Genomic DNA, 19958 nt, shown 5'->3' with positions numbered 1-19958 from the left:
ATGGACATACCTGAACTATCTTAACTATGAAGATTTTTTTCATGCATTGATGCAGTGACCGTTCTTGTACTTATGCTGTTTCACACATAGATATATTTTTACAGGATAAACTCTTAGGAGTAAAATTGCTTGAGTCAGAAGGAATGTGCATTTTACATTTTGGCAAATATTACTGAATTGCTGTCTCTAATAACTGTACTGGTGTACACTCACCAACAATGGAGTAGAGTTTCTATTTCTCCACACCCTTGTCTATACATAGTGATATCAACCTTTTTGATCTTTGTCTTTTTGATAAAATTAATGTCTCATTGTAGTTTTAATTTACATTTCTTTTCTTTTGAATGAGATGAGTTTCTTTTTAAAAATTCATTTAAATCCACCCCACACCCCCTTTTTGTGTGAGAAAGTTGGTCATATTCTTTGACTTTTATTCTGTTGGTCTCTTACTATTTTGTATAGATGATATATTAAAGGAAAAAGTTTCCCCTTTTTTGTCTTTAAAGTTTTTTATGTATGTTTTAAACTGATGGAATTTATTGGAGTTTTATAACTTTTGTATTTTAAATCACATTTAGAGAGACTTTTTGTGCTTTGAGATTATAAAAAAGAGTCTCTTTGTTTTTCATCTAGTATTTTAATGTGTTATATCTTATGTTTGACCCATCTGGAATGTATATTGGTGTAAGGTATGAAATAAGTATTTATAGATTTTTTTTCCTCCCAGATAGCTATCCAGTTGTTTGGTTACTTGTTGTTTGGCATATTTTTAAAAATACTTATTTATTTAGAACCAGCACTGGGTTCTAGTTAGGGCACGGAGGATCTTTTTGTTGTGGCATGCAGGGTCTTTAGTTACAAGATCAAGTTTCTTGACCAGGGGTTGAACCTTGGCCCCCTGAATTGGGAGCATGGAGTCTTGGCCACTAGACCACCAGGAAAGTTCCAATACCTGCTGTTTAATTAACATCTCCCTCTGTGGTGAAGAACCTTCCAGGCAGAGAAAACAATGTTAGCACGGTACCTGGCATTTAGTAAATACTGACTGAGAAGAGTGTTGGTTATGGTGGTGGTGGAGGTGCTAGTGATAATGACTATTTAAATTCTTTTTTTAATTGGCTGCTCTGGGTCTTCATTGGTGCACGTGGGCTTTCTCTAGTTGCAGCAAGCAGGGAGTGCCCTTTAGGGCACGTGGGCTTCAGTAGTTGTGGCTCGTGGACTCAACTGTCTGCTGGAGGGCTTCAGAGTGCAGGCCCAGGAGTTGTGGCACACTGTCTTCGTTGCTTTGAGGCTTGTGGGAGTTAAACCCTTGTCCTCTGCGTTGGCAAGCAGGTTCTTAACCACTGGACCACCAGGGAAGCCTGATCATTCAGTTTTAAGGGGTAAAGTTTTCAAATGGGTTTCCTATAAAGACAGTAGATTTAAGTGTGTTTATAGCTTGTGGAGGTATAACTGGTTAGAGTGTAGAAATACAGGAGAAAAGTAATGAGGGTTCTGGAAGAAAAGAGGCAGATTCCAGAGTAAGACACAGAAGTTAACCTTAAACATGAGACTGGAAAAACGCTGAGAGGATGACTGATACAGATACAGAATACTGTAGATGTGAAGGTGATGTCGATGCAAATAACCAGTGACCCATAGTAGGAATAAATGAGGGTTTTATTCCAACTCAGCTGTAGACTGTAGCCCAGGAAACAACATCTCAGTAACGTGGGAGGAGCCAGTATAAACATGAATTTTTTTTTGCTGGGAAATGCATACAGTCAAGCGTACATGTTGGTAAAAGAGTACTGCTAATCACAAATGACAGATACCTCAAGTAAATGATAGTAGTATTTCTCTGTGTGTGGGGAGGTGCGAGAATCTGGTCGTCTGACCTATCGTGGAGTCTGTAGATCCCCAGTGTAGATGCTTCATCCTGTTTTTCCCATCCTAAATTTTCCTCAGGACGTACTGTCAGTGGGTTACTGCAGTGGGTTGCGACTCAAGCTTTGTGTTACTGGATGGTGAGCCACACTCTTCTTTAATGGTAAAAGCAGATGTACAGTGTGTTTGACAGGCCATAAGACAGGCTGTTTTTAGTTAGCATAAATTTAAAGCCAAGTCATGTATAAGCAAGAATGACCTCTCCATATCTCAGTATGGGAAAATTTCTTCTATTAGTGAAAAGTTTTTGTTTTTTAAACCTGGTTAATTTTTTTTTTTTTTGGCAACCACAACAGAGCAGATAATGCAAAATGGTGGCCCCCTAAAAAACAATAATAAGGTGACCTCAAAATTCATTTCTTTGAAAGTTACATATGAAGTAGGGACAGGTGACTGCAGTTTCAGGGCTTGAAATCTCCTAAAATGCAGGAATAGCACAAAGTAATACCTCTCTCTTCCTTTCTGTCCTTTCTTCCCTTCCCTCATCTCTCTCACTCACACACACTCTCTCTCCTGTCAGATGACAAAATTTAAAAAAATTGGTAACAACTTCGCTGTTTTTTATTCAAGGGAAAATGACCCATGGATTGCTGGGAGTTCAATTCTCACTAGCAGTGAGGCAGGCTTCCAGGGGATTTTGGTCAAGAGAGAGAGAATTTTGCAGAATGTTGGAAGAGGCAACTCTGAAGGAGGGTGTGCTTGACTAGGAGGTGGGGGTTTCCTACTGAGGCGTGCAGGTCCTATTTTGTACAGGGAGGTGACTGCACCAAAGCAGAGTTGGAGGATTGATTGGTGTTAGGTTTCCTGGATGGGTGTATCTGTAACTGTGGGCTGACGTAGGCTTGGGTTTGTGATACACACAGGGCCTGATTAAATGAATTAACGTAATCACTCCCCATATACATACCTACCCATAATGCCTGGATCCTGAAGTAAAGTTTGAGTGAAGTCAAAGAACTTAGGCATACCTCGGATGTGAGAGACCCTTCCAGTCATCTGTATGGTGACGTAGAATCCAGGCAAACAAGCTGGAAGGGGGCTGCCAGCTGGATCCACTTCCTTTCCTCCTCAACTTTCTCGGTGGGGGTGGATGGAGCCACCTTTCAGACAGGCTTATAGTCAAGCAGAACTCACCTCCCTCATCAAAACTGGGAGAGGAGGCCGAGCTTTTGTCGGTGAACCTCTTAACTTTGCCACAAATTCCATACGGAGAGTATCACAGGGGAGGAGGAGCAACTAAAGTCAGAGCCTGTCTTTGATTTGCTTGCTTGCTCTTGAAAGTAGGAATCAGAGGCACTTAAATAGGGGGATAGTTGTAAAATACTTGAGAAGAGTGAGAGAGATGCTGTATTTCTTACTTTGTTTCTCCTTCTCTTACAGGTCACCCTTGCAATTATGGATATTTAAAAGGATCAGACAGTGTGGAGGGGGAGTTCCCCTCCTCACTCCCCCTTGGTGCTTGACTTCAGGAATAATTTATAAACTGTGGAAAGTTTTCTTTTTTAAAGAAAGAACTTGTATTTGATATAAACTTTATAGAGCTATTTATAATTTTTTGATTTAAATGCCAAAATACATTGTACAAATCTATATAGTTTTATACTGTTGCCAGGAGGATTTAAATTATAACCCTAAGCAGGCCGTTTATTCTCTATCAGTCTTTCTGAATAGCAGCTTTGTGGCCTGGCTTTTTCATTTTTTAAAATTATCTGACTATTCTGAAGAAGGAAGCTGCATAAAAACAAATAGGATGAATTCCTCCATCCCTGACTGCACATCAAAGTGTCGCTCCCTGACGCATGCTTTGGATGTCCTTTCTGTGGTAACGAAGGGGAGTGAAAACCAGATTAAGGCCTTTCTATCCAGTCATTGTCACAATGCTGCAACCATCAGGGATGCCTTTGGTCGGAATGCCCTCCACCTTGTTGCCTCCTGTGGGAAAAAAGGAGTGTTAGATTGGCTTATTGAGAAAGGAGTGGATCCCTCGGTGAAAGACAAGGAGTCAGGATGGACAGCTTTGCATAGAAGCATTTTTTATGGGCATATTGATTGTGTTTGGTCTCTACTGAAGGTAAGTGTCATTTGTTTTTTTAAAACTTTTCGGTCTGGCATGTGTTTTTCTTAATCTCCACGAAGAGATTGGCGTTCTTATCAATTGACAAGAACTTGATATCTTTTATTGTAACCATTTTTAGAATTCAAATCTCATATATCCTTTTAATTTGAACTTTTTACAATGTGAAATTCTAAACATATACTAAAGTTTATAATGTAAACTATTGGCTAATTTTGTGTTCCGTATTTAATATGTCTCCACTGACTTTCTCCACCCCATGTTATTTTAAAGTAAATCCCAGACATTTTGTCATTTACACAGTACTATATATCAGTATTTTTAAAAAGTATGGTTTCCTTTTCTATACTTATATTACTAGCTACTTTAAAAGGCACTAGTTATTGAAATCATATAAGGACTCTGATTTGGGTAGTGTGTTCATCTCTTGTTTGGCTAGGGATTAAGTTTTTCCTGTTATTTTTGTTCAGTCACTGAGTCGTGTCCAACTCTTTGTGACCCCGTGGACTGCAGCACACCAGGCTTCCCTGTCCTTCAGTATCTCCCGGAGTTTGCTCAAATTCATGTCCATTGAGTCAGTGATGCTGTCTAACCATCTTGTGCCCTGCAGCCTCCTCCTCCTCCTCCTGTCCTCAATCTTTCCCAGCCGCAGGGTCTTTTCCAGTGAGTTGGCTCTTCGCTCGCATCAGGTAGCCAAAATATTGGGGCTTTAGCATCAGGTCTTCCATTGGATATTCAGGGTTGATTTCCTTTAGGATTGACTGGTTTGACCTCCTTGCTGTCCGTAAACAGTATGAAAAGGCACATTTTTTATAGTTGTTTAAAAAATTAATAATCAGAATCAGTTTTGCACGCGTGCTAGGGCGCTTCAGTCATGTCCGACTCTTTGCAACCCTGTGGGCTATAGCATACCAGGCTCCTTTGTCCTTGGGATTCTCCAGGCAAGAATACTGGAGTGGGTTGCCATTTCCTCCTCCAGGGAATCTTCCCAACCCAGGGACTGAACCCATGTCTCTGGCATCTCCTGCATTGGCAGGTGGGTTCTTTACCACTAGCACCACCTGGGAAGCCCAGAAAGTGTTAGTCGTTCAGTAGTGTCCGACTCTGCAATTCCATGGACTGTAGCCCGCCAGGCTCCTCTGTCCTTGGGATTTCCCAGAATCAGTTTATTTTAAATTTCCCATGAAGTAGATTAAATCTAGGCTTGTTGTACTGGTTAGACAAATAATGTTTTAAGATATACCCCGGTATCATTACATTAGTAAATGCAAGTTAAAAACTGTCAGAAATCATGAGTTTTAAATTGCATAGTTTTTTTTTTTTTAAAACTTTAGATAACACAGTTTGTTTTTGTACCGGCATTCAGTCATGTTTGTGGAGGACCAGAGAAGAACAAAGCAGAACAAAGTTCCTGTCCTCAAGGAACTTGTGGTCACATTGTAAGACATTAGGGAGCTTATATTCTATTTTTGACTTCAAAACAATTGTTTGCATAGTGGTCTTTAGGTAGTAACATTTACTGATGAAAATTATTTTCCGTATATATTAATAGCAAAATGTCCTTTTTGGAGCTAAACTATCTAGGTCTACCACTTACCAAGTCATCTTGGATGAGTTACTGAATCTTGAACCTCAGTTTCAACTATAAAAAAAAGGATAATGATAGTACCATCCTCACTTTTTTTTCCCCAGTGAGTTTCAGTGAAGAAAAACTTTTCTTAAGTATTAATAGTACTATTAATTCCTATTATATCTAAAACCTTTGTATATCAGTTTAGTTCCCTTATTATAACCTCTTGTATAGGAAGAGTTAGGTTAGTAAGAGTTATAGCATCTGTCAGCTCTGCTTTGGCCTCTCCCTGTAGTTTCTGCTGGAAACTGGGTGACCACTGACCCTTTCAAGCCTGAGAATGGCCTTCGGGTTTCTGCTGTGCTAGGGTTTGCCATTCAGGTGTGAGGATTTGGGTCTTCAGTTTGAAATAGGTTCTGGTATGAATTTTGGACCTTCCCTCCCTTTGGCTTTCATTTACCTTTAGAAATCCTCTGTCATCCTTGCTGCCTTGGCCAGGAGAGGCCAGGACATTGTGCCTTGGGCCACCTTGCTCTTGGCTTGACTGTCTGATTTTCATCAAGCGTCCTTCTGATCAGTGATAGACATCCAACGTGGATGCTTCCCACTGATAAAATATCCCATAGAAACGTCTTTCTTCCATGTTGCTGTAATCCATCTGCATTTGTTTGGTCCAGACTTCTTTCCTTTCCCCTTTTAACTCTTCTTTAATTGGAAGGGCTGCAATGATAGAGTTGTTTGTTGTCAATTTCGCTTCTGCTGGCAACTCTAGCATTTAAGGTGTTATGGATGAGCAGGAAGAGACTATACAGAAAAGCACATTTTAAATGAATTACATTTGATAAGAACTTTATAGTATGAAATTTTAAAATTAAGTGCTAAAATTGTACAGTAACTATACACCCATGCTGTCAGTTCCCAGTTGCCAAAGATGAAAAACCTCAGCAGAAACTTCTTATGGAAGAACTAGCTGAATCATAAGCGTGTGTGGACTAAATGATAACCTATTCGTAAAGTATTTGGAACAGAAATTTTTCTTTAGTGCCTGATGTGTGTTAGGCAGTGATCTCAGTGCTAGACATATTGTAATGAAAAAAAAAAGAATCCTTTTTTGCTTGTTTTTTTTCATTATGCTTAGATGCTGTTTAGTAAGCTGGTGAATTTATCTCCTCTTTGGGGGATATGTAAAGAGTTGATCTTTAAATAAATGAGATAGACTACACACTGGTCCTTTACCTTTAGAGTTTAAAGTAAGCATATTAAAAAGTATCAGAGACCACCATATCTAGGGAACTCCAAAGGTAAAAAAAAGTTCCTAGTCCTTTATGCGGTTGGTGCTACTTAAGAAGATGCACATAGGGTCCAGTAAAGTTTAGGATGAATTTATAAAACTGGTAAAGTAAAATCTGCAGGGATCTAAGTTTCTGGGATCCTATTTGTCAAATTCGTAACTTGGAACACTGCCCTGGAATCAGCCCTTTTTACTCTTATAAAAGTCAAAATTAGGTCTTTCTATGTGGATTTATTATATCTAACTTAGAAAATAGGCAACATACATTTTTAAATTTATTGAGATCTTATTAAAAGATCACTTCTGAATTTTGTTTTATTTGTTAGCTCACTATCTTGAGTAGTTTTTGTTCATTGACAGTCCTTGTGAAATCAGTTGTCATTACTGTCTGGAACACAATGAAGTTAGAATTGGTATTGCTGTTTACTTGCTAAATCATGTCCATCTCTTTTGCAATGCTATGGACTGGGTTTTCCTGGTGGCTCCGTGGTAAAGAATTGATTCTAGTTTATTAAAATTCATTGTTACAAGATAAGAGGAGAGTCCCTTTCTTAAGTAACCCAAAACAGTGTTCCAACATATTATGGTTAAAGTTTAAAAATTTCATGGTTCCATCTCAACCTATAACTCCAGTGTGTGTGGATAGGCAGGGATTACTCACATCAGTCAAAATAGTTGTTGAGGGCTTCCCTGTGTTAAGTGATTAAGAATCCACCCTCCAGTGCAGAGGTCATGGGTATGATCCCTGCTCTGAGAATATCCCATGTGCCATGGAGCGACTAAGTCATGCACCACTACTGCTGAGCCTGCCAGCCGCAACTGCTGAAGGCCATGCACCTAGAGTCCCTGCTGGGCAACAGGAGAAGCCGCCACAGTGAGAAGCACATGCACCACGACAGAGAGTAGCCCCTGCTCCCTGCGACTAGAGAAAGCCTGAGCACAGCAGCGAAGACCTAGCACAGCCCCAAATAAGTAATAAGTCTTAACAAAAAGAAACGTAGATTAAAAAGTAATTGTTGAATGCCTTATTAAACTGTCAACAAATACTGTTATTTTTGAAAAGGAGTACATTTTGCATTTAAAAAGCTGTAATGTAATACTAATATGAATTGAACATTGCACTTTCTCCTCTCCTCCCATTATATTTTAAAAGACAGTAAGTATGTACTAAGGATAGGGTATACTAACTGCCTTAAATAAATGGGATGGAAAATGTTCTATTTCATGTTTAAATTCTGGAGATATAAAACTATAGATTAAATTCATCCTTAAAACACACAAACGCACACTGTCACATTTATTTGTGGCCACACCACACATCTTATGGGATCTTAGTTCCCCAACCAGGGATTGAACCTGTGCCCTCAGCAGTGACTTAAGACACAGTCTAACTGTAAGTGATGAGACAATGCTCTGAAATTGCACGTAGAAAAGTTTAAGTGGAAAGATATAAATCACACAAATAGAAATAAAAAATATGATTGTCTTCATGTCAATAGTAGATATAACAGAATTTAAGTCAAAAAGATGGAGCATAGGTGATCACATTATATACAGTAAGTTTGAAAAACATAGAAAAAGTAAAAACTGTTGTTTGCCTTCGTGTAGAAGTCTTTACACCCCTTATCTGGATGTGGAATTTGGTTCTTTAAATACCAAAAAAAAAAATGTGTATGTACATACACACACAGTCTCAGAGTTGGGCCCTCTAGGTAACTGACCTGTGTTACCATGGAAAACTTTAATATCTAGTTCATTTAGATTTTTGTTTCATTTTGGTTTTAAATGTTGCTTCTTTACATTTTATGGTTCTTCTTTATTCTACCAAGAATTGGATATTTGATTTGTCTTAGTTTTCTTCTGTGTGAGAAATAAATGTTTATGAGCATAGGAGATAATTGTTATTAGGTGTTTATTTTTAATGTTCTTTATAGTTTGATCATCTAACTTGATAAATATAAATGTTACTGATTATAGATAAATAGTTAAAAATATATGCATGTATGTCTATATCTATATGCACATTTTTTCCTTTTTTAGCATGGTGTTAATCTGTATATTCAAGATAAAGAAGGCTTGTCAGCTTTGGATCTTGTAATGAAGGATAGACCAACTCATGTAGTATTCAAAAATACTGGTAAGAAAATTCCATAAATATATTCCATTAAAGTAAAGTTTCGAAAATTTTAAAGAAATTTTATTGTTATAAAAATACCTGAGAAAATTTTTGTGTGGATATCTGCAAAGACTTTTACTCTAATATATATAGGTTGATAACTTTGATTTTCTTTCAGAACACTTAGGTTTATTTTATACTTTTTAATTTCAATCTACATTTATGTGTATAAGAGTGAAAACACAGCCTTGAAGAAAGTAGGGAAAACCACTAAGTCATTCAGGTATCACCTAAGTCAAACCCCTTATAATTACACAGTGGAAGTGACAAATAGATTCAAGGAATTAGATCTGACAGACAGAGTGCCTGAAAAACTGTGGACGGAGGTTTGTAACATTGTACAAGAGGCGGTGATCAAAACCATCCCCAAGAAAAAGAAATGCAAAAAGGCAAAATGGTTGTCTGAGGAGGCCTTACAAATAGCTGAGAAAAGAAGAGAAGCGAAAGTCAAAGGAAAAAAGGAAAGAGATACCCATCTAAATGCAGAGTTACAAAGGATAGCAAGGAGAGATAGGAAAGCCTTCCTCAGCGATCAATGCAAAGAAATAGAGGAAAACAATAGAATGGGAAAGACTAGAAATCTCTTCAAGAAAATTAGAGATACCAAGGGAACATTTCATGCAAAGATGGGCACAATAAAGGACAGAAATGGTATGGACTTAACAGAAGCAGAAGATATTAAGAAGAGGTGGCAAGAATACACAGATGAACTATACAAAAAGATCTTCATGATCCAGATAACCACGATGGTATGATCACTCACCTAGAGCTAGACATCTTGGAATGCAGAGTCAAGTGGGCCTTAGGAAGCATCACTACAAACAAAGCCTAGTGGAGGTGATGGAATTCCAGCTGAGCTACTTCAAATTTTAAAAGATGATGCTGTTAAACTGCTGCCCTGAAGCAAATTTGGAAAACTCAGCAGTGGCCACAGGACTGGAAAAGGTCAGTTTTCATTGCAGTCCCAAAGAAAGGCAATGCCAAAGAATGTGCAAACTACTGCACAATTGCACTCATCTAACATGCTAGCAAAGTAATGCTCAAAATTCTCCAAGTTAGACTTCAACAGTATGTGAACTTCCAGATGTTCAAGCTAAATTTAGAAAACGCAGAGGAACCAGAGATCAAATTGCCAACATCCATTGAATCATAGAAAAGACAGTTCCAGAAGAACATCTACTTCTGCTTCATTGACTACACTAAAGCTTTTGACTATGTGAATGACAACAAACTGGAAAATTCTGAAAGAGATCGAAATACCAGACCATGTTGCCTGCCTCCTGAGAAACCTGTATGCAGGTCAAGAAGCAACAGTAAAAGCTGGACATGGAACAATGAACTGGTTCCAAATTGGGAAAGGAGCACATCAAGGCTGTATAGTGTCACCTTGCTTATTTAACTTCTGTGCAGAGTACATCATGTGAAATACCAGGCTGGATGAAGCACAAGTTGGAATCAAGATTGCAGAGAGAAATAACAATAACCTCAGATACGCAGATGACACCACCCTTAGGGCAGAAAGTGAAGAAGAACTAAAGAGCCTCTTGATGAAAGTGAAAGAGGAGAGTGAAAACGTTGGCTTAAAACTCAACATTCACAAAGCTAAGATCATTACATCTGGTCCCATCACTTCATGGCAAAAAAATGGGGAAACGATGGAAACAGTGACAGACTTTATTTTCTCAGGCTCCAAAATCACTGCAGATGGTGACTGCAGCCATGAAATGAAAAGACGCTTGCTCCTTGGAAGAAAAGCTATAACCAACCTAGACAGTGTATTAAAAAGCAGAGACATTACTTTGTCAGCAAAGGTCTGTACAGTCAGTGCTGTAGTTTTTCCAGTAGTCATGTATAGATGTGAGAGTTGGACTATAAAGAAAGCTGAGTGCCGAAGAATTGATGCTTTTGAACTGTGGTGTTGGAGAAGACCCTTGAGAGTCCCTTGGACTGCAAGGAGATCCAACCAGTCCATCCTAAAGGAAATCAGTCCTGAATATTCATTGGAAGGACTGATGCTGAAACTGAAGTTCCAGAACTTTTGGCTTCCTGATGCAAGGAGCTGACTGACTCATTAGAAAAGACTTTGCTACTGGGAAAGATTGAAGGCGTGAGGAGAAGGGGACGACAGAGAATGAGATGGTTGGATGGCGTCACCGACTTGATGGACATGAGTTTGAGCAAGCTTCAGGAGCTAGAGAAGGACAGGGAAGCCTGGTGTGCTGCAGTCCGTGGGGTCACAAAGAAGTCAGTCATGATTGTGATTGAACAACAAATAAAGGCAGCTAGAATTGTAGCTACTGTAAAGTGATTGATGTCCATTGAGAAAGGACAGCATTTAAGGTCGAAGGGAAAGGAAGTGATTCTTCTATCCACATGCTCATTCTTGTAATGGCACTTATCTTTTCAATTTTTGTGCCCTGTGAGCTTTGTGAATGTAAATTGATTGAAAAGAAGAAGAGATGTAAATGGGGGCACTAGTTAATTTGCATTTTAACTAATGAGCAATCTAGGTAAGGACATGTTCTTCATTTTATTTCTGTCTTGGACACTATATTGCAAGTTACAGTTATTATTCTATTCAAGAACTTGATAAGCATTCCAAAATAAAAATGAAGATTTATATCATAATTAGCTGTGATTTTTATCCCATTTTCATTTTTGTTGCCCTAATCCCTAGTGTGATTTTGCATCTATCAAGAGCAAAGTACTGGAAAATAATCCTTACGTAATAATAGAAACTAATACCATGTGCTTCATTTAGAACCTGTATATATGAAACGTTTTAATGATATTCCACATTTAAATAGTTATCTGTAATATTTTCCTGAGAGCTAAGTGAATATGGCAGGTGATATTTTACTCATTTGGCAGTTAAACCTTAGCTACTAAAGAAATAAGGGTTCAACATGTTAAATTGCCTTCGTTGAGACAGGCCTGTGCTGATTTGGATCTTCTGATTTCTGTTTCTAGAGTGTTATAATAAATTAATAGATGGATAATTTAAAAGAAAATTTTAGTAGTATCTTTCTAAATACGGTAGTTTGGTTTTGGTAAAGAGTCATATTTGAAGTAAATTGATTTGTTCAGTATTAAACAACACTGATACTTGTTTGAAATGTGATAGAATATAAAAACTCATTTTCATTTTAGATCCTACAGATGTCTACACTTGGGGAGATAATACAAATTTCACCCTGGGTCATGGAAGCCAGAATAGCAAACATCATCCAGAGTTGGTGGATCTGTTCTCCAGGAGTGGGATTTATATCAAGCAGGTATTTACTAATTCTTTTAAGATTTTGTTAATCATAGTTAGACTGTGTAAAGTATCATAAAACAATGAGATGTTTGTGCGGTATTCTTGCCTGGAGTATTCCATGGACAGAGGTGCCTGGTGGGCTATAGTCCATGGGGTCGCAAGGAGTCAGACACGACTGAATGACTAACACATTGACGTTTGTATAAGGGGCATTAGAAGTTAGAAGGCGTTTTACAGATAGTTGGAGAAGGAAATGGCAACCCATTCCAGTGTTCTTGCCTGGAGAGTCCCAGGGACGGAGGAGCCTGGTGGGCTGCCGTCTATGGGGTCGCACAGAGTCGGACACGACTGAGGCGACTTAGCAGCAGCAGTAGCATACAGATAGTTTTTTAAAGGTAGAACTTCTGTTGGATTTTCTAGCTTTTTTTTCCATTTAAAGTTCTTCAAATTGTTTCTCAAGTGAATTTGTTGTTGAAACTCAATTTGTTATTAGTTTTAGGTAAGTGAACCTGAGTTGTTAAATATAAGTAACTGTAAAATTTTAATTGATAATTGTAAAGGTTTTGCCTTTGTCCTTATGTCATAATCCTGGCTGTCTCCCTCTTCAGTGGATTTTGGTACTATTGACCCACTCATCTTTTTCTATAACGCTCTGTGTGTGTGTGTCTCTGTGTGTATAATGCATATCTAGCCTCAATGTTTCTTCCTCTTGAGCTTCATTTCTGTTGCACTCTGGATAGTCTTCAAAGTTTTTAAGTTTAACTAAAGTGTTAATTTTGCCACTAAACAACCTCTACTTAATAATTTTTAAAGCTATAAATCTCATTTTCTAAATCCGAAAATTACACCTCAGAATATGTCTGCTGAGTCCTTTTCTTCATTTTTTCCCCTGATGTAATCATAACTGTCATCCCCTTTTATTCCCCCAATTATTTGGATGATAAATTATATATTTAGGGTCTCAGGAACAGGGGAGCCTGGTGGGCTACCGTCTATGGGGTTTCACAGAGTTGGACACGACTGAAGTGACTTAGCAGCAGCAGCAGCAGCAGGACACTGTTTTTCACACCAGAAGTCACTAATGTATCACGATTAGCAATTTAAAAAACGTAATAGAGTTAAACCCAAGAGAATATTAAAATTTGAGAGGGCAAGAATAGGAGCCCACATGAGAATAAAGAGTGACGAAAGAAGTAGAGAGTAGAGTGGTGTCCTGAAAGCTTAGAAAGGCACCTGTTTTCCTTTTCTGACTTGGTACAAGATACAGTCAGATTGGGTGAGGGGAGGTTTTTCAGGAGCAGAGATTTTTATGCAAATGTGAAGGAGCAATGGAGGCATCAGGGCTAATGGGGCTGTCTACATAACCAGGCACTCAGTAAATAGTGCCAAATACCACCTTCCTTCCTCTCAAACCTATCCAGTGTTTGTATTTCAACCCTTATTTTGTGGTTAAAAAAAAAATCCTTTACATCCTTAATTTCTTCACAAAGTACTCAGTGTCCTTGTCTTAACTGAAATGAGCTGTGTCTTTGTATATACTGTTTCATCCTTTAACCCTACAAAGTGGAATATGCTCAATTCTTCAGATCAGGTGTCCTGATTCTGGCTAGCCATCTATTAATACAAAGACTTGGAAGGAATTGAGGATGCTGAAAGGACTTGGGACAGACCAGAGTCTTAAGCCTGGGGTCAGAGTCTCTAGAGAATGTGAGGGAAACTGTTAGAGCAGGGCTGGCTGTTCTTTCTCACCTACTTGAAAGCTTTTGGTAGACACTGCTGATCTGGCACCGCACGCCAGTACTCTTGCCTGGAAGATGCTATGGATAGAGGAGCCTGGTAGGCTGCAGTCCATGGGGTCACTAAGAGTCAGATACGACTGAGCGACTTCACTTTCACTTTCCACTTTCATGTATTGGAGAAGGAAATGGCAACCCACTCCAGTGTTCTTGCCTGAAGAATCCCAGGGACGGGGGAGCCTGGTGGGCTGCCATCTATGGGGTCACACAGAGTCGGACACGACTGAAGCGACTTAGCAGCAGCAGCTGATCAATCACAGCGCACACTTCCTCTCCCCTCCTCCTTCAGTCCCACTCTCTTCTTCCCCACCTCTCTGTTTTAAAGTAAATTGGGACAAGTCCTCAGAATTCACCTGTCAGCAGCCACGAATGATTGATCAGAGTTGAGGCACTTAGAAAGGCTCCTGTTTTCCGTTTCTGACTTGGTACAAGATACAGTCAGATTTGGTGAGGTAAGATTTTTCAGGAGCAGAGATTTTTACACAAATGTGCAGGAGTCATGGAGGTATCAGGAAATGGGCTGGTTGACTGTACCTTCTGATTCTAAAATACATAGAAGAATATAGAAGAATTGAGCATATTTCACTTGGTAGGGTTAAGGGTGAAACAGTGTACATGAAGACAAAGCTGTATTTCAGTTAAGACGAGGACACTTAAGTATTTTGTGAAGAAATTAAGGACGTAAGGATTTTTTTGTTTTAACCACAAAATAAGGGTTGAAACACAAACACTGTGGATAGGTTTGAGAGGAAAGTAGTGTAAATTAGTAAGAAAAAAGGAAACAAGTGTTTGGCACTATTTACTGAGTGCCTGGTTATGTAGAGAGCTCCATTACTCACTGAAAAATAGCTGATTCTGTTGTACCAGATGAATTGACTGCTGTGGACAGAGATTATTGTTATTAGCATAATATATTCCTGATAATTAAGGTGAAAATCCATGATCAGTTGCCTCTTTAAAAAATTCAAAGGTTTTAAAGTTGAAGGTCTTATACTCTGGCGTTGGTTGTTTGATGTTGTTGTTAGTTGTTAAGCTGTGTGTGACTCTTTTGAGACCCTGTCAACCGTAGCCCTCCAGGTTCCTCTCTGTCCATGGGATTTGCCATACAAGAGTATTGGAGTGGGTTGCCATTTCCTTCTCCAGGGGTACTTTCTTACCCAGGGATTGAACCCTGCATTGGCAGGCAGATTCTTTGCCACTGAGCCACCAAGGAAGCTGAAGTTGGAAATTATAGAGGCGCTCTAATGTTGAATATAGGATTGAACAAAATGTATTCTAGTTTCATAAAATAATATTTCCTTTACAGATTTTAACTTTGTATTACAAATTTGAATACAATTTCCATAAAATAATATTTCCTTTACAGATTTTAATTTTGTATTACAAATTTGAATACAGTTTTTTATTTTTAGACTTTCTAGATGTTTGTGGTACAGCTAAATAAATGACTTTTTTGCTTTAATCAAAGACCCAGAGTCTTTGATAAACTTTCTTCTGTAAAAAACAAGTTCTATAAAAAAGTATTTACAGAACTTGCCAAGTGGTTAAGGATATGTGTAAATAGCACTTGCAGTTCAGCTTATAATATTCTTATAAACAATTCTAGGATTTTTAAATTTCTTAATCCTTTTTTAATGTCCTAAGTTAGAAATATTTATGGATAGCATAAGAAACACAAATGCAAATTTTTTAAAGATAAAAGGATTTTTAAATAGTATTTAGATAAAATGAGTGTACTGATGATGCCTTGAAAAAAGCTTGAAAATCAGTATAAATTATTTAAAGCCTTATAATGATATTAAAGATATATTAAACATTTCAGAGATATGAAAAGGGCATACTGTTTACCCACCACTGCCTCCATATAGGTGATATTGAAAAAATATTCTTACAGCATTTCTACTATTTTCTTTAGTAGTGTATCAATATTTGGTAATCTTTATACTTCATATTTAATTCTGTTCACTTCTTGTTGTGTGGGATTTTATGAAATTGGAAAACAATTGGTTACTTTTTGTATTTTCCTTTGTTTAGTCTCTTCTTGGTTACACATGCTTAATTCCTTCTAAATTTATTTTTTTTCCCATCTTTCGGTGTTTTTAGACATAGTTTTAATATAGACCAGTATATATTTTAAATTTTTATTTCAGAAAATTTTAAACATGTACGGAGTAGAGATAATAGTATAATGAATTCTGATGTACCCATTATCTAGCTTAAACAATTAGTAATATTCTGTTATTTCTTTTTATAAAATAAAGGATATTTTATACAGAGACATTTAATAATATTCTCTTGTTTTCCTGTAGGTGGTGCTTTGTAAATTTCACTCAGTGTTTCTGTCTCAGAAAGGGCAGGTTTACACCTGTGGTCATGGTCCTGGAGGACGATTGGGCCATGGAGATGAGCAGACATGCTTGGTAATTGAAATGTCTCTATACAGTTTAGGTAACTTTGGTAAAATTTGATAGATTGGAAGCTTCACTTAACTAAATTTTTTTTTTAAACTAACTGAAAGGAGAAAATAGTATACCAACTGATAATTGATTTTAAAAGATCAGTTACTTTCCTGGTATATTGTGTTTAAAATAAAGATATTTATTTAAAATAAATATGTAAAATTCTAAAGCATCAAAAAATTTTTTCTTATAGGAAGTATTGAGTCAGGAGATATAGTATATAAATAAGCTTTAAAATATTTCCATAGTTGAAGTTTTAAAAGTAGTTTACTAATTGTAAAACATTTTTCCTGTTGTAGTCCAGGATTTATTCATTTTTAACTTCTCATTAAGGTATTTGTGGTCTAAAAATTGAGCCAATATTTTCATTATATAATCACAAAATTGAGTCAGCTACTGAAACTTAGTGCTAATTGGGAAAACCTAATAATCATTACATTCAGGAAAATACCTTACTAGTTTATTTTTAAGTAATTTTTTTTTTTGAGGGGACGGCTGGCATATTCATCGATTAAGAGGTCTTTAAAAAGGAGAGAGAGCTATAATAATTGCTTCTATTATTTGAAGGGTATATTATGTGCTAGGCATTGTTTATGCTTTCCATTTAGTATTGTTACCTTGATTTAAGCCTTAAACAGCCTTGTGAAGTTATAGCCTTATTATCCTCATTTTATACATAATGACAATAGTAATAATAGTACTCATTTATCAGTTGTTTACTCTGAGCCAGAGATGGTTGTTTTGCATTTACCAACTCATTTACTCCTTATATTGATCTTATTATCATCCAAAATACTATTATTATTTTGCATTCAGATGAAGAAAATGAGAGAAGTTAAGAGATTCCTTTGATATCAAATAGCTGGTAAATGCAGAGAAGGCAATGGCACCCCACTCCAGTACTTTTTCTTGCCTGGAAAATCCCACGGATAGAGGAGCCTGGTAGGCTGCAGTCCATGGGGTCGCTAAGAGTCGGACACGACTGAGTGACTTCACTTTCACTTTTCACTTTCATGCATTGGAGAAGGAAATGGCAAGCCACTCCAGTGTTCTTCCTGGAGAATCCCAGGGACAGAGGAGCTTGCTGGGCTTCCGTCTATGGGGTCGCACAGAGTCAGATATGACTGAAGTGACTTAGCAGTAGCAGCAGCACCTGGTAAATGGCTGGATTAAGATTTGAACCCAGAAGAGATGACTTTAAAGGAATATAATATTGTTTGGTTTTCATTGAAGGGCTGTGTTGATTCCTGTATTTTCATTTATTGCTTCACTCCACCAGTGAATACTTTGGTTAAAGAACACCCTTTGTTCAGACCAAACAAATTTGCACTTGGTGTACGATATATGATAAGGGCTCAAAATCATTTATCGAATCCAGTTGTTTTATTAAAATGTCTTACTGGGATTTTGTATTTTATTTATAAAGCAATGCCCATGTCCTATTAAATTTATCCCCCTCCTTCAGCCATATAGCAGTCATGTCATTTGGGATATATCCTCAGATTCTATTTGTATATTTTATATAAATGGTTAATGTAATATTTCAAAGTTAATTTTATTTTGTAGGTCCCTAGGCTTGTGGAAGGACTGAGTGGTCATAATTGTTCTCAAGTAGCGGCTGCTAAGGATCATACTGTTGTATTAACTGAAGATGGATGTGTTTATACATTTGGTCTAAATATTTTTCATCAATTAGGACTCATTCCTCCGCCTTCCAGTTGTAATGTACCCAGACAGGTAAACTTTTCTTTTTTAAACAATAATGTGACCATTGCCATAAAACCTATATGGACAAAAAGATAGAAGGTGTTGATAAGAGCAACTTATTTTACCTATAGTCAATGGTATATGTTTCTTCAATGGTATATATTTTATTTTTCACAGGAGAAATTGAGCATAGTACAAATTAAAATTTGTTTGGAGTGAGAAAGAAGGAAAGCACTTGGGATATTAGGCAGCAAACTGCCTTTGATTCAAATTACAAGTGGTCACAAGCAGAGGGGGATCCAGATATTTTACAGAGGAGGATCCAGATATTTTGCGGAGGGGGATCCAGATATTTGGGGTTTGAAGCTTAATTTTGAGGCCCTCCTTAAAAAAAAAAAAACACATGAATTTTTTATAAGTTAAAAATGGGCCATGCACATGAGGTCCCCAGAAGCTTAAGCTTATTGGCTTCATGGTCAATCTTTCTCGGTGCAGAAGTCACACCTGGCAAGTCTATTTGAGGGAACATAAGCCTGAAAGCCACTGTTCTGTGTTCTGTTGTCCCTTTTTCTGTTGTACAACTACCAGCAGAAGGTGGCCTTTCCTCAACTTCAGGGACCTAGTACACAGGACCTCAGGGCTGGGGCTTTAAATTAATATATTACTAGAATCATCTACTGGAGAAGGAAATGGCAGCCCACTCCAGTATTCTTGCCTGGAGAATCCCGTGGACAGAGGAGCCTGGTGGGCTGCTGTCCATAGCGTCGCACAGAGTCCGACACGACTGAAACAATTTAGCATGCATGCATGCATTGGAGAAGGGATTGGCAACCCACTCTACTATTCTTGCCTGGAGAATCTCAGGGACAGAGGAGCCTAGTGGCTGCTGTCTATGGGGTCTCACAGAGTCGGACACGACTTAAGCGACTTAGCAGCAGCAGCAGCAGCAGAATCATCTATAACGTGTGTTTTCAACTCATAAAATTTTGCATTCTGGTATTAAAATTCTTCATTGGTTTAATTCTCTGGATTTAAAATGATTATTAGATGATTAGATTAATAATAATCAATTATTAAATGATTATTTAAAATGATTATTAATAAAGCTTTAAAATCCAATGCTTTTACATTCTGGATGGCTAGTGAATCAATAGTAATTACTCCAAGATAATTAGAGGTAGTTTCCGATCTGTGGTACTTCTTAGAAGATCCATTTTCCTCAACCAACTGTGGAATGTGTAGATATTTAATCATTTTTTAGACTTCTTTAGGAATAGTAGCTTTTACTCACAATTTCATTCTCTTTGTCTGGCTGTCTTGGAGCTCTGGGTTGTTACGGACATATCCAGTGTTCTTAAGTGAGGGCAGATTTGTGCCCCAGAGCCATTTGGCAATGTCTAGAGACAGTTTTAGTTGTTACAACTGGGGGGTAGGGGTGGGGTTAGTGGTACTGACATCTGGTGGACAGAGGCCAGGGATGCTGCCAAACCTCCTATGACACAGTCCCCCACAACAACCATCTGGTTCAAAATGTTAGCAGTGTTACTGTTAAGAGACTCAGGATATGTCAAATGTAGAAGTACCATGTTTTCTAATAAGAACCAGAATGCCTGTTGTGTATATTGCTTGTTAACAAAAGTTTAATGCTTTGTGTAAAGTTTTTTATATGTTAAAACTGCTGATTTAAGGTGGCTGCATCA

General features: G+C 37.7%; 1 protein-coding gene across 2 annotated transcripts in view; it reads left to right on the top strand.

The window, feature by feature from the left end:
- Positions 1-19958, top strand: part of IBTK (inhibitor of Bruton tyrosine kinase) — a 94776-nt gene that overhangs the window by 9571 nt on the left and 65247 nt on the right. For both annotated transcript variants that reach the window (XM_019967082.2, XM_019967081.2), the window contains exons 2-6: positions 3307-3997; positions 8902-8998; positions 12188-12312; positions 16402-16512; positions 18118-18288. In XM_019967082.2, the coding sequence (XP_019822641.2) occupies positions 3491-3997; positions 8902-8998; positions 12188-12312; positions 16402-16512; positions 18118-18288 (1011 nt within the window). In that variant the 5' untranslated portion in view covers positions 3307-3490. The remainder of the gene's footprint in view (positions 1-3306; positions 3998-8901; positions 8999-12187; positions 12313-16401; positions 16513-18117; positions 18289-19958) is intronic.

Source organism: Bos indicus, chromosome 9 (genome assembly GCF_029378745.1).
Source record: "Bos indicus isolate NIAB-ARS_2022 breed Sahiwal x Tharparkar chromosome 9, NIAB-ARS_B.indTharparkar_mat_pri_1.0, whole genome shotgun sequence".
NCBI classification, from domain to species: Eukaryota; Metazoa; Chordata; class Mammalia; order Artiodactyla; family Bovidae; genus Bos; species Bos indicus.
This window is presented reverse-complemented; position numbering and strand designations above follow the sequence as displayed.